Source organism: Carassius carassius, chromosome 44, assembly GCF_963082965.1.
Source record: "Carassius carassius chromosome 44, fCarCar2.1, whole genome shotgun sequence".
NCBI lineage: Eukaryota > Metazoa > Chordata > Actinopteri > Cypriniformes > Cyprinidae > Carassius > Carassius carassius.
The window spans coordinates 1,739,348-1,764,611 of NC_081798.1; the positions used below are offsets into that span (position 1 = coordinate 1,739,348).

The 25,264-nt window shown below is 35.8% G+C and overlaps 1 protein-coding gene across 1 annotated transcript; it reads right to left on the bottom strand.

Moving 5' to 3' along the window:
- Positions 1-1,897: 1,897 nt before the first annotated feature.
- LOC132126093 (tudor domain-containing protein 3-like) lies at positions 1,898-22,337 on the bottom strand. The gene is made up of 13 exons (XM_059537129.1): positions 22,143-22,337; positions 20,340-20,430; positions 20,090-20,165; positions 19,568-19,721; positions 14,039-14,180; positions 13,009-13,080; positions 12,781-12,930; positions 11,917-12,066; positions 10,502-10,673; positions 10,101-10,223; positions 5,126-5,949; positions 4,206-4,331; positions 1,898-3,083 (listed from the first exon to the last, which is right to left on the bottom strand). The coding sequence occupies exons 1-13, from the start codon at positions 22,178-22,180 to the stop codon at positions 2,967-2,969; spliced, it is 2,235 nt and encodes a 744-aa protein (XP_059393112.1). The 5' UTR covers positions 22,181-22,337; the 3' UTR covers positions 1,898-2,966.
- Positions 22,338-25,264: the final 2,927 nt, after the last annotated feature.

The following is a 25,264-nucleotide window of genomic DNA, read 5'->3' on the forward strand; positions in this document are numbered from 1 at the left end:
CAAAAATGGATGCTCTGCAGTGAATGGGTGCCGTCAGAATGAGCGTCATTCTGACTCTCATTCTGACGGCACCCATTCACTGCAGAGCATCCATTGATGAGACACTGATGCAATGCTACATTTCTCCAAATCTGATGAAGAAACAAACTCATTTTCATATCAGATGGCCTGAGCATGAGGAGACTTTCGGCAAATTTTCACTTTTAGATGAACTATATAGATACTTTTGTAAACGTTCAGGGTTTAGACACACTGGCTCTTTTTTAAATCCAGATTAAAGACATTTCTTTAGCCAAGCATTCACACAGTGTATCTCATAACATTTCAACTCAGTTATATCTGATCAAAGGTACATTATCATTCTTTTGCATGGATTAAACTCATTATTTTTTGCTTGGTTGGAACAGCAGCTACGTTCATTTTTCTCTATTTGCTTCTCAGTTTCAGCCACGGGATGGGCATAGCGAGTTAACTATGAATTACACAAGCTTCACAAGCTTGGATCCAGTCCTTACAAAGATCAGAGATGACCGCACGCCTGAGAAGAGATGATGCCAACTCTGAACCAACATACTGTACAAAACTACCAAATTCTGATATAAGTTTGATCGCAACATATAATCATTGCTGTTTATAGTGATAACCGTCTGTTTGCATACATGCCATTAACTACATGATTTTTACTGTACATGTCTGCCATATGGACATCACTTTGAAATAGTCACCACTTACAAGCTCATAAATATAATGTAGAAACTTCCATTTTCTGTGAAGCTGCTTTGCAGCTATTTGTATAATGAAAAGTGCTATACAAATAAATGTGAATTGAATTTAACTTTTCAATTGTACAATACTTTCTCGCAAGATAACCAAGCAATTCATAGAGGAAACAAGCACTAGACTCGAGTGAAGAAATGTGTATAAATCATTCATACAGCAAATTGAATGTGGCAGTTTCATTGATGAACAATTCACACAACAGACATGTTTGTGTTTAAGGACTAAAAGCTCATTCACCAAGTTTTATTACTGAGAAATGATAAAAACCTAGACATCAAATCATAATCTACTCTATTCCAAAGAGCTCCAGCATTTAAAGGGACCCAAAAAAGAAAATTGTCATTAATTACTCACCTTTTTGTTAATTTGTTCATCTTCAGAGCATAAATTAAGACATTTTTTGGTGCATTCCGAGAGCTCTCTGCCCCTCCCATCGACAGCAAGGACTCTTACATTGTCAAGGTCCAGAAAGGTAGCAAAGACATCGGTAAAATAATCCATGCGACATCAGGGGTTCAACCGTAATTTAACGAAGCTACGAGAATACTTTTTATGCACTTTATTCAACAATTCGTCTCCTCAGCATCAGCATTTTGGAGAGTATACATTAATGTTTATCCTACATGGATATGTTGTTTACACTCAGATCAAAATGTAAACAATGTAGAAAATGTGACAGCTGAGACAGAACAGCATTGTTTAATTATAGAATATTAGTGACAGAATTTCCATTTTTGGCAAAAAAAACTAAACTATGATATTGTGTGTTGGTGCAGATGCTAATATCTTCAATGTTATATATGGTGTGAATAGGATTTAAAGGGACAGTACACCAAAAATATTTACTCACCCTTAAGTTGATCCAAACTGGAGTATCTTTTTTTCTGTTGCACACAAAAAATATTTTTTGAAGAATGCTTGTAACCAAATAGCTGAAGGTAGCCATTGACTTCCATAGTATGGACAAAAAAAACAATGGCTACAGTCAACTGTTAGGTGAAAAAAACTTAAATTTTTGGGTGAACTGTCTTTTTAAGGATCATTATTTTGCTTTAAATACTGCCAAAAAATTCAAGGTATCAGCTGCAAAAAAACAAGAAAACAAACAAATGACGCATTGAGTTTTGAACAAAAGAGCATAGAGCTTTTATAATTATTAATATCAAGTCCTTTACAAATAGTCACCGTGTACAGCAGCCTTTTGCATGGCAAATTTCACAGAGTCCAGAATTCATCAATGCAACGTGTGCTGCAAGCCCTTATGAATCCGTCTCCCATGCCAAGACAGGGATCAGATATTTTTGAGATATGTTCTTTCATCTCCTCCTCTAGGGATCAAATCAACAGTCTTTGAATTAAAAAAAAAAAACATCTTTGAGATCAAACACAAATGTATCAGATAGTGTTTTGTTGTCTCCTTTTAAGTCGCATGAGACCGTGCATATGGAGCGCAGCGAGTACCTCGCACAGATTCACTCAGGCATCGAACTGAAGCATTGTCATGTGACTTTTACGAATGCTTATTTAGTGAATCTCACAACATCTCATGTCCAGGTCATATTTCAACCCCCAAAAAAATAAAAAAAAAAGATTGCATAAAGAGAAGGAAACCTATTTAAGGATCATTCAGATATTTTGCATTGTGACATTTTCATGATTATGCACATTTAAACTACTGTAAGATTTTTACTGTATTGCATTAGAAAAATACTGAAATTGTGTTTAAATAAAAATTAAGAAAATATCACGGTCATAAAAATATATAACAATAATTATTAATAATGTATTAATTATTAATTGCAATCTTTAATTATTAGCTAAGTCCTAAGGATGTCACAATGCAAATTTTGGGGCTGAAATATTCTGATATTCACTCAATTAGCATGTCCTATATATTTAGCTGTTAATAGTGATGCTTCTGAAAAGGTACAACAAACTGCATGTAATCTTCTCCAATTAGAGTCATTTACTACTGGATAATGAGATGATAATTACTTGCATGGGCAGAGAACATCATGTTGCATTCATATTGATCTACGGAAACTACACAATGCTAGACGGGTCTATTAGCAGAAGAGTAAGAGCTGTAAACCTGATCTAGTCCTGACCTAAGAGTGTTGGTTTACCAAATCAGTTGAGTTCCCTTGCTAGAGAAGGGTGTGGATGTGTGACTGTGTGAGCGCGAATCAGTCTCTTGCACGAGGCGGTTGGTAATATTGTTGTGTGGGTCGAGAGCGGCGAGGCTGTCCATCTCCTCCTCTTCGAAATTCAAGTGAATTCTCATAGTAAACGTCTTCATCATCCTGTAAAGAAGTTACCAGGAATGAGTGACTAATGTTACTGATAATGCAAATCTACCGCAAACAGAAGACAGACTGGACGTTAAACAAACAATAATAATAATAATAAACTAAGTACTATAATAGTAAAAACAAATAATGTTACTTAATAGAAATTAGTATTTTCCAAATAATATTTAAGACATATTTATAATCCAAACAGAAGACCGACTGGTCTTGTCAGCACCAATAGCCTCATGGGCCGCTTCGCTTCAGGCAAGTCTCGGCTCGGGGACCTTTCCCGCCCTCATGTCTCTCACCCACTTCACTTCCTGTCTAAATACAGTCCTATCCTTATACAAGGGCAAAAACGCCAAAATAAAAATACAGACAGACTGGTCTTGAAATAAATAAAACACCACCAAAAGTGTAAATCTGGGAAAATTTTAATAAATAAATAAATAAATATATAATTTAATAAAACATTTTTTTAAGAAATAAATAGAAAAGGATTTAAATAAGGCAATTAAAAAATGTTATTAAATAAAGAAATATTTAATAAGTACTATAATGTACAGTTTAATAGTAAAAAAGTGATAAAGTAAATATTTTCCAACTAATATTTCAGACATACTTGTAAAAATATTTTTTCACAGTATTGAGACTTTATACTAAATAAATAAATAAACCTTTTAAATTTTAGGATGGGGGTCCCTTGCACAAAATTTTTCAAAAAAGTCCTGGCATAAGTGTAAAAATATGCAACAAATATTGGGCAAAAATAACATTTATTAGACTTACATCTAAACTTATAAACAAACAAACGAATCAATCAATGAATGAATGAGGCATTTATATAGCGCTTTTTATTGTGCATTGCTGTACACCCAAAGTTTGCTTTACAATCATATGACTGGGTCTCTCTGCAACCACCACCAAAAATAAATAAAGAAAGCAAGAATATTTAAAAGCACCATTTCTCTCACTTTGGTACATTGTTCCCAAATGATATGGTTTCTAAAAGAAAGTATCTAAGGAAGCAGCAAGTTATTGAACAGCCTTCATTCACGTTGTCACTCGAGGGGCTTCAAAATGCTCTAGGTTTTGTAACAGAGCTCAAGGTTTGGAGCTCAATCTGTTGCTTACCCACACATCCATGTGCAGAGGTTTGATATTGTGAAGCAGAACTTCTTCACAGTTGCCGTAGTCGCTGAACACAACCACAGCCGTGGATCCAGACGGGTGGATGGCGTCGATTCTCGCCCGATAAAACTGCCAACAATATACAAAGATGTTTTTCAAACACACAAACGGGGAAAATGCAATACAACTGTACAAAGTGCAACAGTCGTGGCTCAGGAATTAAAAGCTCCTTTAATTTTCTCCACAGGGAAATTGATTTTCAGTGCTAAACTCTTGAAGACGGCGACAGTGCAACCTTTGATACAATGGGAGTAGATCTAAATATAACGCTTCAATAAATACTTTTCATTTATCTTTTTCATTAGTCAATATTGTTGGCTGTTACAGTAAAAAGAGTTCCAAAAAAGTCCTCATTTTATATGCAAAGATATTAGCCAATCACAGCAGAGCAGACACGCCCCTCCCAACAGAGCATTCAAATCAAAGGCTAAAATCAAGGTAGATATTAATTATGATATTTTTTATTAACAAACTACACTAAGATTATAATCTCAGCTCAGGAAATATTATAAAATAATAATTCATTTAATGACCACTTTAAATCTTATTTAACAGCATAATTATTGGTGAAAAACTACATTATCTATGATCCAATACAGAAAAGCTGGTCTACAAACTACTCGTTTGTGTAAATACATACAGATACATACATATGTATATTTGGCAATAAACTACAAATATATTGTATAGATCGATCACCAATTTTAAAACATCATTTAAAATCATTTGCAAAGCATCATGGGATTTTAGTTTTTTCTGGTTTGATTCACAGCGTATAACACTTTAATAGAGATTTACCTTTGAAAACAAAAAAAAAAAACTTCCCGACCTGAAGCCACGTGAAAATAATGCTAATGTCTGACCTTATTGTCTTCCCAGTAGAGCGCTAGACACTGGTCACCAGCTCTCCAGTCTACTTGATTATTTGCATCCTTCATCTCTCTCTGACCTTTGATTGGTCCGGATCGTTTCTTGGGGGCGGAGTTATGCATATTGGTTTGTTTTTGAGGCGGAGCTGAAGACTGCGACTTGATTGGACCGGTGCGTCTGTGTTCTAAATCACCATTAGGGAGCTGCGCGTTTGAAACCCCGCCCACTTTGATGCCCTGCCCCAATCCAGCATCCTGCGAAAAGTCTTTTTTCGTTGCATCCTGGAAACGCTCAAAGTAGCCCGAATTGGGTCTTTCCGGCTTGCCTTTCCTTCTGTTGTCCTTCTGATCCGGGCCAGCAGGATTTGAGGACTTGGATGCCACGGATCCGTTTGATTGGTTTTTCCTAAACGACGCAGATCCTGTCCCATCCTGCTCTTTCAATCCGCCGTTATGTGGTTCCTGCTGGAAGCTTTTTGACCCACTATATTCCTTTCCAGAGCTACCCTGCTGTTCCCTAGACTTCCCCATCGAGGTGTATGTTTGTCTAGCATCTTGAGACTCATTCTTCCATCGCTCTGGGCCTCCTCTTCCTGTTCGCTCTTCCCTGTCCCTCCATTTCTGTGGCTGGGAGGAGGCCACGCTGGGTTTAGGAAAGTCTCCGTCCTTCTGGAAACGTGGAGGCCTGTCGTTTCTCTGTGAGCGCCCCTCGTTTCGGGTAGGGTGTTTGTACTGGGTGGCATCTCTGGACATTTGATCGGTGCTGGGGAATGTCATCTTAAATGGGTGATCATGTAGTGAAGGTTGGTTCTTAGACTCTAGAGGGTTAATTATGAGAAAAACAGTAAAACAACTGATTACAAATTGTAAATGTAGTAAGGGCCTATGATGAAAAATTTAATTTATGACCTATACTGGTCAAAGTAACAGCAGTAATTATTAAAACTAAAATCACAACTATTTTAAAAGAATCTCTCGCTATATATTGTTTAAATGTTAAGAGTAAAAATTTTTGAGAAGCATTTTGTTGTAGTTTAATGGTACATTTTTTGCCTTCATTAGATTACATCATTTTTGGAAGTAATTCTTCATTAAATAAATTCTACACATTCTGAAAATATAAATAATTTATATTTAGCATTTTGTAAAAATGTTAATAAATGATTCAGCTTTTAAGAATTAAATTGATTAGAAAGGCTTTTTGATCATTAAAATTTAATTACACCATTAAAATAGAATCCTAATAAAATAAAAAAAACGAGGAAATAAATATATGTTTCTTTCATAAAAATAATTTATATTTTAATAATAAATGTAATAATAATAATAATAACAACAACTTATAAAAATATACTATTCATAATTTGCTGTTAAATTGAATAAGTAACTATTTTTGAATTTGATAAATCAATCAGATTTTCTTTTTGATTACGAAACATTTAATGTAACAATTAAAAAGGGATTTCAGTAAAATTCTAATGATAAAACAGAATTTTTTTTGGGGGGGGGCTAAAGCTCAACTTTTAACAAATTGTTGTTAAATTTAATGTTTTATGATTCTAATCAGTCACACGCTTTTGATCAATTTATGGAAATTTATGCAATCATTAAAAGAGCCTAGACAAATGAAAATTGAAATTGAATTTAGAAACATTAAAACCCGAAGAAAAAAAAAATGTAATGCTGATAAAACTATTACTTTCTATTTCTAAAGAAAAGCTCAGAAAAGACCATTCAAACCCACTGAAGAGCCTGTTTCCTGTTGCTTTGCATATTTTTTTGCACCATCTTGCACCATGAACGTCACGGCATGCATTTAAATAACCTTTTATGATGTGGGGAAATGCAGCAAAAGAACAAGCGGTAATAAAGTTCATTCAAGAAAGCTGACAGTCTCTTCAAAGAAACATTGACTTAAATGCAGGACACAGGGATGATGCAGGGCACTTCAAAAGCACAATTACAGTGTGTTTCATGTCAATCTGACACAAAGCAAGAGCATGAATGTTAAACAACAGCACTGAAAGAGCGGAAGACGACGAACCGTTTCTCCACATATTAGCCCTGTCTGTTTTCTCCTGAAGCCATATGTCAGGCAGAGCTTACCAGCCACAGAGACTTATCTAAAGCTGACTAATAGAGCGCCTTCATTTGGGACTGGCCATCTGTTTGACGCCGCACAGTTCTGCAGCCCACTGAGACTTCAACATAAAACCAGATTAAAAAAAATCCAGATACAATGTTCCCATTATTAAGATTGGTTCCATTGCAAATGCAGTAGGAATGAAGCAAATTATACAATCGTTTTAATGCTATCATTTAGTAATTTTTGCGAAATAACCTCAAAATGAAAAAGGGTTTGAAGAGTTTAATCTGAAGATTATAAGAATAAGAATAGTTATTCCATAACTAGGGTTGGGTCTCGTCTGAATTTGATCAATTACGATTCGTATCGATTCCTAGTTTAGATTCCAATAAGATATAAAAAATACAATATATATATATATATATATATAAAAAGTCAAACATTTATTGTGTCTTTTTGCAAAGCATTCTGTTGCAGCTGAATAACATGAGCAAAAATCAGCAGCCTACAGAACACTTACAAGAGGAACCTATTTTGCCTATGCTTTTTACAAAAAATATCACAGCAAAAACAACTAGACGTATATAATTTTAAAATTTTAGAGTGTTACTATCAGGCTGCTGTTTCTTTAACACTGAATGCATGCAGATCTAAAATTACTGCACATGTGCGTTTTTTTTCTCAGCTGTGTTTATGATGATATACTGATGTAGTTTTCTGCATACTGGTCGATAAATATAAAAGACATCAGTTCCGGTTCAGAGCATCCTTTTCTGCAGTGGAAATGCATGGAATGGTTCGAGAGCGGACACAAACCGATGCTCTCTGTGCTCACACTTCAGAAGTTAGCAATTTTCGCGGCTAAAGTAAACAATCTGTTATGGTGCGTTCACCCCAAACGCGAATAAAGCATTAAGCACGAGTGATTTACATGTTAAGTCAATGCAAAGATGCAAATAGACATTCTGCGGCATTAAAGACGTGAATCACGCATTTCGCACGTATCACTATAGCTGAAAAATCGGAACTTTGCCGAAATTTCAGGCTGCGTTAACCAATCAGGAGCTTGCTCTAGTAGTGACGTGATTACAATGTAGCGAGCAGTGGGAAATCCGAAACAACAATGGAGGACAAAGTTTTAAAAATACATTCAAAACTACATTTCATGACACAATAACAGTAATATTTTGAAATTTATCCGAATAAATGGTGGTTGAAATCACAATGCTGTGTGAACTCAACTGGCTGAGGCCCCTCCCATGATGCAAATTTGGGTCTCACCTCAGTCATGGTATTCAGGGTGGAGAGAGCACTGGTGATTCCCTCTCTACACCTACAATACCTTCCGGACCGGAGACTCAAACCAGCAACTTTCAGGTTACAAGTCTGACATGACTCTCTAACCCAGGGGTTGGCAACCTACGGCACGCGTGCCAACAGTGGCACGCAGAGGGATAATCGCTGGCATGCAAGCAATAAGGAAAACTGTATAATGACGTACAGTTTGATGTAATAACTTCTCATAGTCACACAGCCTGTTAGGAGCTACAAATACTATTAAAGTGTGAGAATTAACTTGCATGGATGCACGTGCAAACACTGCACATACTAGGTGCTTCAGATCAAAGCCTCGGTCTAACAGCACTCGTCAATGTCAAAATGACTGAGATGGCCAATCAGATCAAAGTAGGCGGGGTTTACTGTTCACAGAAGCAGAGCGCGAAGCGTCAGTTTAACGTTAAAGAGAGTGAGGTAAGATGAAGCTGCAAATCAATTAACATTAGTCAACTTTTAATAATACGTTTTACCATAGAAATGTTAAATGACCTAAAGCTATATCCAGTGATGAAAAATTTTCTGAAATATGGCCATTTTGAGAGAAAGAAAGTGGGGGGGGGGGGTAAATTGTCTCTCTCTGCAGACAATGAAGCGATTTTGCCCCTTTGTTGTTGAGAAATATAATGTAGCGATTCAGTATCGATTAATAAAAGTAGCGTGACAACACTCTGAATGCTACTTTTTGCACAGCACGATCTCAGATCTCTGTGTGCCAGTGGTGTGTGTTGTGTGTGTGTGTGTCTGTGTGAGCACGTTCATCAATTAAAGCAGTGCATTAACGTTGATTAAACGTTAAAAAAACGTTTTTTATCTTATAATAAAAAATTGTGTATGTACCGTTTAAATACAGAATTATATCGGGGTGTGTGTGTGTGTGGGGGGGGGGGGGCTGTGTTGGCACAGTGGTTAACCATAAAAATAAAAAATGGCACGTCATGCCGAAAAGGTTGCTGATCCCTGCTCTAACCATTAGGCCACAACATTTGCATTTAAAGCAGCATGCAACAAAACGGCCTCCTCTGAAAAGATCTGTTTTTGACAATTGGTAGAGCACTGCGCTATCAAGCGCAAGGTTGTGGGTTCGATTCCCCAGGAACACATAATATGTAAAAATTGATAGCCTGAATGCACTAAGTCGCTTTGGATAAAAGTGTCTGCTAAACGCATAAATTTAATTTAATTTTAATTTTATTTATACTTTTTATTAAGAATCATATCAACTTGTGGAAAATGGGCATACGATGACCCCTTTAAACTATTGGAAACTTCAACAAGCTGAAAAATCAAGTACTAAAATTTCTTAACCTATAACTAAAAAATAAGTTAAAACTAAACAAATGTATCATAATACTAAAACAAATACAAAAGTAATAAATGTAGTAGATACTAAAATAGTACATAAATAATAACACTCTTTCTAATTGAAAGGACAAAACCGGTCTTAATAATGTAAGAAATCCAAAATTTGTCGATTCAGTTATCAAATCTAAAGAAGCACTCATTGTTAGCATTTTCATTTTTAAAGGTAAAACTAATTCTGTGTACCATCAATGGACAGTGTCCCCATTTTTGACTCCAGGAAGTCAAACAGTGTGCTGGGTCCAGATGGCCTTCCTCCTGCTTCCTCATCCTCGTCTTGTCTGAAGCGTCCCCTTCCACGACCCTTTCCTGTCAGAGAACAAATAAACAGTCACATTCAAAAGGACAAACAAGCAAAGCGGCAATTACAATCCTGAATCAATGGGTATCGTCAATGGCTTTTATTGCACTAAATAAATGAGAAATAATTAACATGTTAAAACCAGTGTATAAATGAATCCAATGAGTTTAAGAAACCAACACAGCCCTGCTCTTATAACATCTACAGACTGTTTTCCTTAAGCAGCTGCATATCTGAGAACGATCAGAAGGTTTCTGGTTCCTTGCTCAGCTCTTGAAGGTTTTACCTCGAGGCGGTGGGCGGCTCTGCTCCGTTTGGGCCACTTTGGGATGGTTTGTTCTAGTGAGCAGGAAGTTGAGGGCCACCTCCATGTTATTGTTGTTATCCAGCAGGGCCTGTCTGGCTGCCTCTCGGTTAAAGCCCATCTCCATGATGTCCCTCAAAGCGCGCTCATCAACCTTGAAGAGACAGCAGCAGCAACATGAAACAGCAGAACTTGAGGGTCATCAAAAATGCATTACAAATCAAGGACAAAAGAACAGATGTAGCAAACAGAAAGCACAAAAACAAAACAGACAGAGGGGTCACACATCAATGCTCACGTCAGCCATCGATTCATCTTTTACCAGAAAAGTCATGCACTCTCTTAAAGAGAAATAATGGCATTTAATTATAACAGAGTCCATCATACAATTTTGGGGCACTTGAGGCGTTTTCACAGATTGTTATTTAAGAAACACAAAAGTGAAAACAGCAGAATTCCAATCCATTAGCACAAAGAAACTCTAATTTTCAAAGTCTAACTGAAGCACTTTCCATGATGACTTTCTCCTTGTATACGGTTCAAACGTTTGAGGTCAGCGTGATTTTGTACTTTGTAAAAATTAGAGAATAGACAAATAAGAAATTAGTACATTCATACAGCAAAGATGCATTAAACTGTAATAAAATGACAGCAATGTCACAAAAACAAACGTTATTAGAAATACAGTTTACTGTGAAATTACTATTCAAAGTATCCTCAAAAACTGTTTACAACATAATAATATCAGAAATGTTTCTTAAGCAGCAATTCAGAATATTGGAATGATTTTTGAAGATCATGTGACATTAAGACGGGATGAAAATTCAGCTTTGAACTGAAATAAATGACATTTTAGAATATATTCACATAGAAAACACTACTTTTAAATTGTAATGATATTTCACAACATTACGGTTACTAATCAAATAAATGCAGGATTGGTGAATTTAAAAGTCTTCAAAAAATCCCCAGATGGTTTTTTATTTTTATCTGCGACACAACGCCATTTTGACATTTCATGAAGAAAATGCATAATGAGTGATGCATGTCTGTGTAAAACTCACCGTTATGATGCATTTAAGTGTTTTGGCCTGTTTTATCATCAACAAATGTGATCACTTAGTAAAGTAACAACACTAAACCAAGTAGTGATGCTTTTTTGTTAAACAGACCCATTGGTTTCAGAAAGTCAGTGGACAACTAACATGTGATCAAACTACAGCGGTTTTGTTCAGAAAAAATGGCATATTTCACCGAACTAGACATTAGATCTGAAGATATTATAATTAAGTTCAGTCTGTTTGGATCTGCTCCCGGATTTTTTAATGAGGAACAACTTAAAACTGCTGACAAAGCACTGATTTCTACATCTTTTTATGATGATCTTTGAATCTCACCAAATCTCTGTAAACTCCTTCTGACTTGTTCTCCGTCCACAGCTTTTCTCTCTCTTCTTGTCTTCTTTGATAGGTGTCTCGGCTCTTGTAGGTGGATCCTGGATTGGCGAGGTTTCCGCCTGCATTGCCTCCACCGCCGAACGTACGCATCTATCACAAACCAAAGAGAAAAGACAACAGATGCACGATGAAAAACACCAGACACTGGTGCATCTCCAGCAGTTTCAGAACCGATTTTAAAAGGAAACGATGAACAATGTTTCTGGACATCATTAGTGTGTTTTCCAAATCAAACTGAGTTTTGAAACACAGCCCAGGTGCTGCTGAGACCAAGAGTTTAATCATTTATGTGGTGTTCACTTGTAATTACACACTCAAAACCAAACATTTCTTAATTAAATATCAGAGAATATTAAGTTCACCCATAGCCTAAGGACGCAGTCATGAGACCCAACTAATTCAATTACATATTGCTTTAATACATGAATATTTCATTATCAAAGGTGATACTTTGTTGCAGGGGATGAAAATCATATTTGTTCTGAATTGAAATGCCAATATCTTTGCACAATGCAAAACACTGAAATCTGAGGGTTGTGTGTACATTAACAGTCAAATGTTTGGAATAATTACGATTTTAACATGATTTTGAAAGTAGTCTCTTCTGCTCACCAATGATGATTGCAATTTTAAAGTTTCATATTTGAATATAATGTATTTAAAAAATGTAACATTTATTTTCTGAGAAATCTTTGATTAATAGAATGATTAATGGACATTAATCTGAATCAGAATTTTTGTATTTTCTGCTACTTTTGGTCAATTATTAATGTCTCATAATAATTATTAAGGACAACAGCACACCTCTTTGCTCTTGGCGATCTCTGCGATAGCAGCGATTCTTTGTTTCTCAAACTCATCGTTGTCGTCAGCAGATCTGACAGTGTTGGTGCTCTGCAGGGTCTTCCTCTGATCCAGAGCTCTGCTGTCCACCTGCTCCTTCTGAGCACATTTCTGCAGAGAGATGACACACCATCCATCAACCTCAAACATATCCAGAAGGTCAAAGGTCACAATGAAAGAAGTTCTGACCTGTCCAAAGGGAACGAATGGAGGGGGTCCTCCTTCTGCACCAATGTTTCTTCGGCTGTGTTTGGCCAGGCTCTTTTTTTGGGAAAAAGTTGAACATTGAATGTAATGTGACATTCAAGGGAATCCAGACTAGGGTTACTTTTTACCTGTTGTAATATTATCTTTTAATACTAGTTTTTCATTTCCTAGTGTTAATAATTGTGGTTTTTTTTCTTTTATATGCATTACATTAATTTCAGTTTTAGTTATTTCATTAAAGTGAAATGAGGAATGATGCCTTGGCAAATAGCGGAAATAAAAGTTGTTGTTTTTTTCAGTTAATGTTGAATTTATTTCAAATAATGATTTTTTTTAATGGTTTTCAGTTTTAGTTCATTATAATAACCCTGATCTATGAGAGAGAATGATCTTTGGACTGAAGTTATTTACTCATCATGATGAATAAAGCAATGCGTCTTCAAGCTATCTGGCTTTGATTGATAATTAAAATAAAATCATCTGTTGCCAATGTGTCATCCATCACTGAGCGAAACATGATGGATATTAACAGATGGTTACAGACACTGTGGCTTCTGTTTCTTAAGTTTTAATGAATAGAACCTTTAAAAAGGTCACATTCTACATGTTTGCATCTCTTAATTTTTTCCCTAGAGCTCAGTTATAATGTCAGTGAAGGTTTCCTGTGGTAAAAATGGTTGTAAATTAGTGTAGCTTCATGTTTTACACCAACTCACTGACACTCAGAACTAAACAGCTTGTGCCACTGCATATTTAAGAATTCTGTATGCAAATTACCTCTGCTGTGATTGGCTAAGATGATTTGGCACGGGTCAAGTTGGTTAATTATAAAGTGCTTGTTTATAAAAGTGGGTGGTGATATTCATATTATGACTTTTTGGACCAGATAAGGAGCACACATGATAGATTGGATCTTTATTTCATAAAAGCAATAAAAACGAATGCACTTTGCAACTGTGTGTCATGTACAACTATATCATATATATTATCAGCAAATATTCAAGAAGCTCACCCTCTGAAACTCCCACTTCTCGATCATGTGATCCACTTCGCCTCCGAGAACCGTGATCTTGGAATCGTCCAATAGCAGAAGGCCATTTTTAAGCTGGACGGCCCCCAGGAGCTTCACTTTGGTTCCAGGAGGAGTGTTCAGACTGAAAGTGGAGCAGAAATCAAATTCAAGTGTTAAATCAATTGCTTTCTTTTAAATATATATAAATAACAGAAACACTGAAAACTTTGGACTCAGAAGCGTTTTTTATATTTTCCTCTTCTGCTCACCAAGGCTGCATTTAAAAAATAGAGTAAAATCAGTAATATTATAAAATATTATTATGATTTAAAATAACTGTTTTCTACTTGAATATATTTTGAAATGTATTTTATTCCTGTGATGCACAGCTGTATTTTCAGCATCATTCCTCCAGTCTTCAGTGTCACATGATCTTCAGAAATCATTCTCATATACTGAATTATTATTATTATTATTTTCAGATTAACTGTAACAAAATGTCAAAGTCTTAATATTCCTAAAAAAGGCTTATTTCCTTTGGGAAAATATAATTTCAGAATGTTTCCTTTTGATTTGTGGTATAATGTGACCCAGGGATTTCTTGAGAGAGTTTGCCTCAGATTCACCCCAAAAATAGGTCAGTTTTCCTTATTTGGCATCTGCAATGACTTTCCCCCCCAAAAAAGGAGAATTAAAAAAAGAATTTAAAATTCATAATTGCACTTTTCTTGCTTTACTTGCTTCTATTTTCTGGTTGTCAATCAGGTTTCTCCTCCGATGTGTTCCAGCTTTAGTTAGTGTGGGGCATTTGCTGTAAATTGGGATTAAGAACTGACTGTTTGACTTTAATTAAAGATTAAAGGAGGAGAAGGGATGGATTGAGAGAGAGGAAGAGGAAGAACTCTATTTTCCCTCGCAAACACTCTAATACCCCGAGGAGAGAAGTGGAGCAGTGAATTTTCCAAAAATGCAGGCTTATTTCCTCAAATGCGTCCCCTTGCCGGCACCCTGATCAAATGTTAATGCACCGCTCTGCACTGCAGAAGCAGCTCCGGCTAAAAATACATCACACGCACACCTCCCCGCTCTCCTACACACCAAATAAACTCCAACTTTCCCTGCTCCCCTCATTAGAAGAGCAGTACAGCACTCAATGTGTGACATGACCAGCGCAATTACACTTTCCTGACCGCTTCATCGGCTCAAAGCTCAAAGCGAGGCAGGATCCCATACCAACTCTCTGGAGATGTCAGAAAATCCACTGTTTGTTCCAGAACACTGCTTCTGTTCTTTCAAACAATCGCACTAACATTTGAAGGTGAAATAATTATTCGAAATGACTGACACTAAACGGAGCTGTAAAAATAATAACCAAAGTCAAAGTTGAAATAATGCATGTCCTTTCTGTTCTTGTAATTCTGTGAATGAATGAAAAAAGCTTTGGTTTCATTTGCATGCACTTGTTTTTACAGTGTTCCTGTAGCTCAATTGGTAGAGCATTGCATTATCAAGCGCAAGGTTGGGGGTTCGATTCCCCAGGAACACATGATAGGTAAAAATGTATAGCCTGAATGCACTGTAAGTCGCTTTGGATAAAAGCGTCTGCTAAATGCATAAATTTAATTTAATTTTTAAACAAACGGAATGAAACACTGAAAAGTTTTTGAAAACGTTTTGAAAATGTTTGAGTCTCTTAAGCTCACCAAGGCTGGATTTATTTGATCAAAACTACAGTAAAAAAAAAAAAATATTTGAATATTTTAAAACATAATTCCTGTGATGCACTCTGTATTTTCAGCATCATTACTCCAGTCTTCATTCAGGAATCATTCTAATATACTGATTTGCTGCTCAAGAAACATTTCTGATTATTATCGATGTTGAAAACAGTTGTTCTGCTTAGTATTTTTGTGGAAGCTGTGATGCATTTTGTTTTTCAGGATTCTTTGATGAACAGAAACTTCTAAAAAGAACAGCATTTATTTGAAACTGGAATCTTGTTTTGTGAAATAATTACAGGTGAAATGATTTTAAACAGACACCAGATTGAATTGTGAAAACAACCAAATCTACAATTCATAAGTGTCTTCATAGAGACTTTAAAATAATGCATGTCCGTTCAGTGGTTGAATAAAGGAAGCTTTGGGTTCAGACGAACAGTGGAGAGTTTGATTCTGCATGTTAGCGACAGGGATGGATGTAGAGAGAGTGAGCCGAGGAACAGACGAATAAAGAGAGCTCTGTTCTTCAAAAGGCTCGACCTGAAGCCGCTGGCCGACGGCCATCACAACGGCTGATGCCCGGCCAGAGCGGTAATGGAGACACGGGATTGGTGAGGTCTGAAACTGGGGTTAAAGGAAGGAGAGTACAAGAAAAGGGCAGAAAAGGTTGTTTGAGTTTGAAGAGGCTTTACAAGATTACACAGTGTCACATTTACAAGACTGTAAACCATTACAGGAATAGGTTTTACAAGAAAATACTATTTCAGTTAGTTCTACTTCAAAATGTCAGGTTTAACTCGATGTGTTAAGGGCAGTTTCTTTGTAATTGTTTCAAATTAAACCTTAAACCATAGGAATAGCTCACCTAACAGTGAATATTAGCTGAAAATGTGTTCACCCTAATGACATCTGAGATTTAGATGAGTTTGTTTCTTCATCAGGTTTGGAGAAATGTAGCATTGCATCAGTGTCTCATCAATGGATGCTCTTCAGTGAATGGGTGCCGTCAGAATGAGAGTCCAAACAGCTGATAAAAACATCACAATAATCCACAGCCACTCCAGTCCAGCAGTTAACATCTGGAGAAGACAAATCTACATGTTTGTAAGAAACCGATCCATCTTTAAGATGTTTTTAAACCTCAAAGCATTGCTTCTGGCCAACATACAAGTTCATAATAATGCTTCCTGCAATGCAAAGTCTATCTTCTGTTGTCTCTCACATCAAAATCCGAAAATGCTGATAAAAACATTACGAAAACCCACAGCCACTCCAGTCCATCAGTTAACATCTGGAGAAGCCAAAAGCTGTGGGTTTGTAAGAAACAAATTTTTTCACTTCAAACCAGCTGAAATGCAAGTCCTCTATTTATGACATTACTTTTCTTCAGTTAAAAAGTCATCTGGTCTGAATCAAGAGAGACATCTGCACAGATCAAGCACTGTTTACAGGATAAACAGATCGAAACAAATATGTGGCTTGATTTTGATGTGGGAGACAACAGAAGATAGACTTTGCATTGGAGGAAGCGTTATTATGGACTTGTATTTTGGCCAGAGGCAATGCTTTTAGGTTTAAAAATATCTTAATGGATTTGTTTCTTACAAACATGCAGATTTGGCCACACAAGATGTTAACTGATGGACTGGAGTGGCTGTGGATTATTGTGATGTTTTTATCAGCTGTTTGGACTCATCCTGACGGCACCCATTCACCGAAGTGCATCCATTGATGAGACACTGATGCAATGCTACATTTCTCCAAATCTAATGAAGATACAAACTCATTTACATCTTGGATAATCTTAGGGTGAATAAATATTTAGCAAATGTACATTTTTGTATGAACCATTTCTTTAAGCATCATGGTCATGTTGGCTCAATTAGGGTTAATCATTTGAACAAACTTCTCACATTAAGTGTTAAAATTAGGGATGTAACTTGTAATGCATTTCTACCTTAAGTTGTTTTAAGTGGTCGACAAGCAAAAAAAAAATTTAGTTAATTAAAAGTTAATTATAGTGGTGCATAATTCAATGCAACAAGAAAGACACATTTTTGGCATGCAACCTGAATCTGATACTATTTTCCTCATTTCTAATTGAAACTGATGTTTAAGTTAGAAAAAAAGAGCCTGAAGTAACCTGAAAAGCAGCGCAATAGCACGACCCTGAATGACTCTGTAGTGCCCTGAACATCATTTCACAGTGAGAAACCCTTTAATGCAGCTCCCCACTACATCAAAACCTCTTTAGCATGGCTCAAGGCAATTACAGGAGCTCTTTATCATATAAGAGCTGCGTTTAATCAAATAGCAGGTTTTTGGCCTCATTATGGGCCACTTTACTGTGTCTGACCGGCCGAGACATTACTTCATTAAATCATACGGCGCAATTAGACGTGCTTCAATTAAATGTCTGAGGTACTTGATTTTACAGCCACTCGTTCACAAAAAGTGATTGAGGGATGTATAAAACTACAGCCACTTGCCAAATCTTTACGTTTACGCTTTAATGTAACGTTTGACAGCAATAAACCTGAACAAATTAGCCAAAATATCTAATAAACAAACAGAAATTTTCTACAGAACTCTGCGGGCACAGATTCCACATCACTCATTCGATTTCTGAAGTATGTAGTGTGCATAGTAAGCATACTTCCTGAATACTTGGAAAACCCACATGCATTTGCCAAAATATTTACTTTAACCACGTGAAAAACTGTATCCCACAATGCAATGCTCTTGAGCTTGACACTCGAATGAAACTTAAGGAACATCATTTTCAACATCACATTCATCTTTCTCCTCTGCAAAGAGACACATCATTAGATTGAAAAAATACTAAATTACTGCATTTATTTATGAGATGATAACTGGACACCATCTGCTAAATTAAACATGCAACATAATAAGGTCATGTAACAACGCTGCAGCATAATGCTGTTTGATTATTTAACGCTACATGTTGCATACTATTAAATAATAACATGTGCTAAGTTTGGAGTCAGTACTGTTAAAGAAATGAATACTTTCTTTCTGCAAAGGTGCATAAAATATATCATCATTTATACTGTTTCAAAAGGTTTGTATTTCAAATAAAAGCTGTTCTTTTCAACTCTATTGTATCACAATTTCCACAAAAATATGAAGCAGCACAACTGTTTTGACCACCGATGATAATAATAATAATAAATGTTTTCCCAGCAGCAAATCAGCATATTAGACTGATTTCTGAAGGATCGTGTGACACTGAAGACTGGAGGAATGATGCTGGAAATTAAACTTTGATCACAGAAATAAATTATATATAAACATTCACAAAAAAAGCCTTTTTTTTTTTTTTACAGTTTCTTGGTTAAATAAATATAGCCTTGGGGAGCAAAACAGATGATTTTCAATAACAATTAAAAACTTTTGAATTGAAGCGTACATGTAGTATGAAGTAGTTTTACATGCAAGACAGAGCCAGTGAAATCACCTACAACCCGGATTAGTCATCTAGTAATTAGTGAACCAATTAGACAATTTTACTTTCAGCTTTACTATTTTTAATACAAGAGAATAAATGAATTTTAAATGGAAGAGAACTTCTCAGAATATTTCAGCCCACCAGACATGAGATGTCAGCCTGATTCACTCCCTTCATTAAAGCAGCAGCCTGACCTTCAGTAAGTCTAATTATACAAGGCTTACTAAGGACAGAAGTTCTCTCTCCCTATTAGTGGATGCTGATTAACAACTCTCTACTTCCAGGTAGCGCATGTGTAATGAAAAGGTGGAAAGGTACAAATATCTGCATGAGCTGTACCTGATTTTGGACATTTGTTTGTACTCGAGGCCGGTGCAGGACGTGTGACCGTCCGTCATCTGCAGACGCAGCATTCTGGGCGCCGCCTGCGACTCCTCGTGATCTTTAGGAGCGGCGACATTACGAATCTTCTGCACCTGAAGGACACATGGGCCTTCCAACTGCAGGAGAACCAGAGGGATTTTGCATCAAACAGATAAAACCAAAGTAATGCATCAAGATAATAAACAGTTACATTTTAAATTAGAGTTGCAGAGAAAGGCATAGATAACAGTTATTATTCTGCAGTCATGTCATGTGCTTTTAGCCAAACAAAATGTTCTTTAACCTCTTCACCTCTGCTCTGATTCTATCTATCTTCATTTATGCTCTCCTAATGTTCTCTTTAATAACAGCGCCATCTTCTGGACAGCATTAGCAGGTGCATGAAGTCTATTAGTAATTATGCATTATGTTAGATTTAGGCTTAAACCAAATTCAGTTTATAATGATCTTCATAAATCAAGCCAGTTATTTTAATACACGAACACACCTTTTCTACTCGTCCACTGTTGATGTCTGTTGGCAGAAAGCTCGTTCCGATTGGTCTCAGATCACTCTATGATATAAATTATATAATAGTATTATTTCTGTTCGCTTTCTCAAGGTGTGGCGGGTTCTATGGAAAGCCAAAACCCAAATATACATGATCACAAATTGACAAAGACAGACTACATGAGTACATACAAAAAGAAAAGGGTAAATATGAAAGGAAACTTCTTAAAGCACTTGCGTTTAGTGCTACTTGGATGATGTCAGTAGGTGATGTTTTCTCCTTCTCTGTTGAACTTTTACACTCCTTTATTCCTTCATCTGTAAGGTACCTGTGTAGAAAAGTGTCTGATTTCAGTCAGGGTTTTTTAATAATCCCAAATATGGGTGGGGAAAAAGAAAGCATCAATGTGGAGAAGATCTTGTTTACATCAAAACGCATATTTTGTGCATTTTCTAGAGGGACATCTTCTATCACCGTTGCACTCGCATCTCGCACAAGAGAGGCGCATGTTTAGAAAGACATGTAAAATTAATGCAAGTTCAACTTTTTTAAAAACATATCTCGAGACTTTATGGTGAGTTTGTTCCCCATCTCATATTTTTTAATTAAAAATGTACTCTGTGTGATTGGCTTTAACCCCTTTGTATTAAACTATGCATGCATACATGATGCGGTTTTGTTTATAGTTGTTTAAGCAACTTAATTATAATTGGTTTATAAACATTATTTTAAATATTATTCACTTCACAGTCATGTATTTTAATGCTTTGAATAAACGTGCATTAGTATTTTGCTCGATGCGCCCTCTTGTGGCCTCAGAAGAGAAGCCAAAGCTTATCTTTACCCCCACTGAAATTATGCATTTTAAATTAGAATGTAATTCGAATTTTGATAATATAGAAGTACAAAATTGTAATTTAGAATTCAGACATTTTGACAGCCCTACTATCAGATGTGTTCACTTTTTTCAATCCAATTTCCTCAATTACTTTTATTAGATAAATATTTTTTGTTTTAAATATTTATTCTAATATATATATATATATATATATATATATATATAACATTGTTTTAATTGAAACTTTGCTGTGGCTCTGAATTTATATTGCACTGTCAGTGAAAGTAAAACTAGTGGTGTTTTTTTACAATGTTTTATTAAAATGTTTATATTTGAATCTGCAGATTTAAAAATCATAATACATATCTTTAAATGCTGTGAGTTTTTTTTTACATACACCACATTACAGTTGTATTACTATCTACAGTATGAAGTTTTGGACAGAAGGGTTTGGTGATACATCACCTTATTTCTACATCATTGGTTTTTTTTTAAACAATGTATTTATGTCTATAAATAATGTCCCTTGACAGTATTTTTATTTATTTATGGAAAAAAAGCTATAAATCCCCTCTGTAAACACCTTTAACATGAATAAGTCTTATAAAATCCATATTTCCCCAGTTCATTAATCACAATACATTAAGACAAGCACTTTGGAGTTGCATATATACCACAGTACTTCAATATAACTCTCAATAGGCACAGTACAGTCTGAAATCTCAAGGAAATAAATTCAAGCTCTGAAAACACAAATAAACATCAACTCTTAAAAGGCTATGAGATGCTAATGACGTTTAATAGAGCTTTTGAACCGTGTCATGACAGTCCAGACTGACTGAGTTATAGGAAATCAATGAGAAACATCAGATATGACATATATATATATATATACATATATATATATATATATATATATATATATATATATATTATAATGCGTATTCATCATTCAAAGTTACTGATAAAGGACTAGCAGTTAATAAATGCTGATTACGATTTTACAGTACTAAACATCCCAAAAGCCAAACAGACACAGAAAAGACCTAATATAAACTCTATGTTGGTAAAGGATCTTATAAACATGCATAAATACGGGATAAAAGTAAAACTCGTTATTAAATCTGAGCGAGTAAACGAATGTAAACATGAGTTAGCATTAGCAGCATGCTAATCACAGCTAGCGCTCCGCAGAGACTCACCAGCCCTCTTTAATGAGCGCTGAGCTCAGATCACACATCTTCACACACACTGAGGAGTCTGTACGGAATCACTGTCTGAAATATTCCTGAAATCCCATCGTATGCTAATCGGAGTTCATTACTACAGCGTTAGCTCGTGCTGCAGCTGGATAAAGACAGATGACGTCACGTCTTTCTTCTTCTTCTTCCGTTTTTTGGCGCGTTACATCTTGTGTGTATCGCCACCTACTGTTGCTGTTAAGTCAAGTCAAGTCTGCTTTATTGTCAGTTCTTCCACATGTACGTACGTACACTGTACAAACAGAGAATTGAAATTGCGTTACTTCAGATCCATGGTGCATACAGATAACACTAACAGTAGAGCCTAAAAATCTAGATCAAATATAAAAATATAAAATAAAAAGTATAAAATACAGCTATACAATAAGGGCATGTAAAAAATAACCAGTGAAGTGAAAAAACATTGCAGATAAAAATATTTTAGTGCAAAAAAAAAAGAAGCTTATTCAGTCTGATTAAATTATGTCAGTTCTATGCTGCAGTTCTGTCATGCAGTCATGGTTTATTTATAATCAATTTCTTCCTTGTTTTTTTGCTTTTCCTATTCTTACACACGTATACAAATATTCCTACTTGAATAATATCATTCATAATACCATATCATTCCTTTTCCCCTCCTCCAGACAAAGATCCAGAATAGGATAGAGCCTCCACATTCTATATTTAAATCCTTTCACTTAGTAGTATATTTTATTAACTTTTTTTTATATGATATTAATTTATCGCTTCATCATACCTTGTACAAGTATATATTACATGCTCCACTGTTTTTTTCCCCCAATTCCCACACTGACCAGTCTCAAGTATTCCAGTTATTGTATTCTTTATTATTCTAGTTATTATAACCTCTTGTTTTCTTTTCTACCACTTACACTTCTTTTAGTATTTAAAATATTTTTTATATTATATAAGTGCCTTCCCTTATTATCTCTATTCCATGTGTCCTGCCATTCTTTAATAACATTTTTCTAAAAAAAATAGTTTTAATTTCACCTTTACATTAAAAACTGTTACTTCTCTTTTAAAAGCATTTTTTTTGCAACGAGCAGAATCCAACTACCACTCCTTTTCTTTGCATAGGCCATAATAATATTAATATATCACACATCAAATTTTCTCTAGAAGATTGCTGTATAGTCAAATATGTTAAAACAGAAGCAAACCACTAATCTATTTGCTTTCACTTCCTCTAAACATGTTAGTCATATTATAACAGCAGCTATTTCAACAGCATATATTGACAATTTAGATATTTTAATATCTGGAATATATATTCCTACTCCTGTAAGCCCTGTTTTAGGGTCTTTAGATCCATCTTTGTAAATGTGCATAGTTGCATAAAATCTTTCCTGTATATACTTAATTACATTATATTTAATACTACCTATTTCCTCCCATTCTTATTCCTTACCCAATATCTCTAAATCAATTTTAACATCAGGAATTATCAATGTTAACACCTCTCCTCATTCAGGAGTCACACTGCATTATTTAGCACCTAATGGCTTAGCACCTCAGTATTTGAATGAGCTCCTTTTACATTATAATCCTCTACGTCCGCTACGTTCTCAAAACTCAGGCAATTTGATAAAACCTAGAATATCAAAATCAACTGCGGGTGGCAGATCCTTTTCCTATTTGGCGCCTATACTCCGGAATAACCTACCTAACATTGTTCGGGAGGCAGACACACTCTTGCAGTTTAAATCTAGATTAAAGACCCATCTCTTTAACCTGGCTTACACATAACACACTAATATGCTTCTAATATCCAAATCTGCTAAAGGATTTTTAGGCTGCATTAATAAGGTAAACCGGAACCGGGAACACTTCCCATAACACCCTATGTACTTGCTACATCATTAGAAGAATGGCATCTATGCTAATATAAGTCTGTTTCTCTCTTGTTCCGAGGTCACCATAGCCACCAGATCCAGTCTGTGTCCAGATCAGAGGGTCACTGCAGTCACCCGGATCCAGTACGTATCCAGACCAGATGGTGGATCAGCACCTAGAAAGGACCTCTACTGCCCTGAAAGACAGTGGAGACCAGGACAACTAGAGCCCCAGATACAGATCCCCTGTAAAGACCTTGTCTCAGAGGAGCACCAGGACAAGACCACAGGAAACAGATGATTCTTCTGCACAATCTGACTTTGCTGCAGCCTGGAATTGAACTACTGGTTTCGTCTGGTCAGAGGAGAACTACATTAATTTGGTATTTAGGATTGGGCAGTTGGTATTTTGGATAGGGCATTTTGTATTTAGGGTTGGACATTTGGTCATTTAGCCATTTAGGATTTAGGATTGGGCATTTGGGGATTGAGGATTGGGAATTTGGGGATTTAGGGTTGGGCATTTGAGGATTGAGGTTTGAGGAGTGTATGCAAATTAGGAGGCGTGGCCCAAATACTGGAGGCTGGGTTTGAAATGGCTGGTGCGCAGAGGCACCTTATGGACAGCAGAGGGAGCTCCCAGTGCTAAGGAGCACACTGTAATGAAAGTAATGTAATTGTAATGTAATTCTGATTCTGTAATGAAACAGAGCGAGTGAGCGGCTTGAGCGAGGACTGTGTGATAACTTCAACTTAATGACAGCTTTGTAACATTTGTGGCCTCAAACACAAAGTCACCAGTGAAAGGAGGGCTATCGGTCTGACGACGAGAAAGCAGCAGACAGTGCAACAGGTAAGAATCAGAATCAGAATGAGCTTTTATTGCCAGGTATGTTTACACATACGAGGAATTTGTTTTCGTGACAGAAGCTCTGCAGTACAACAGAATGACAGCGACAGAACATAAAACACATAATAAAAGAATATAAAAATACAAAAAATACAAATAAGTAGATAAGGAATAACAATATACAAATTGACAATTGTAGGCAGGTATATTACAAAAATGCAGTTATGTATGTACATGTATATTATGTGCAAAATTTAAGTGTATACTAAGTATGTGTGTTAGATAAATTAAGTGTATGTGTATATAAATATAAAGTGTAGTGTGTTCAGTGTGTTCAGTGTGTATCAGCTGTTCATTAGATGGATTGCCTGAGGGAA

Coding starts and splice junctions, on each gene's coding strand:
- LOC132126093 (XM_059537129.1), bottom strand. CDS start 22,180: ATGTGTGATCTGAGCTCAGCGCTCATTAAAGAGGGCTG. Junction 19,722..20,089: donor AGTAGAAAAGGTGTGTTCGT/GTATTAAAATAA, acceptor TGCAGTTGGAAG/GCCCATGTGTCCTTCAGGTG. Junction 5,950..10,100: donor GGGGACACTGTCCATTGATG/GTACACAGAATT, acceptor TTAACCCTCTAG/AGTCTAAGAACCAACCTTCA.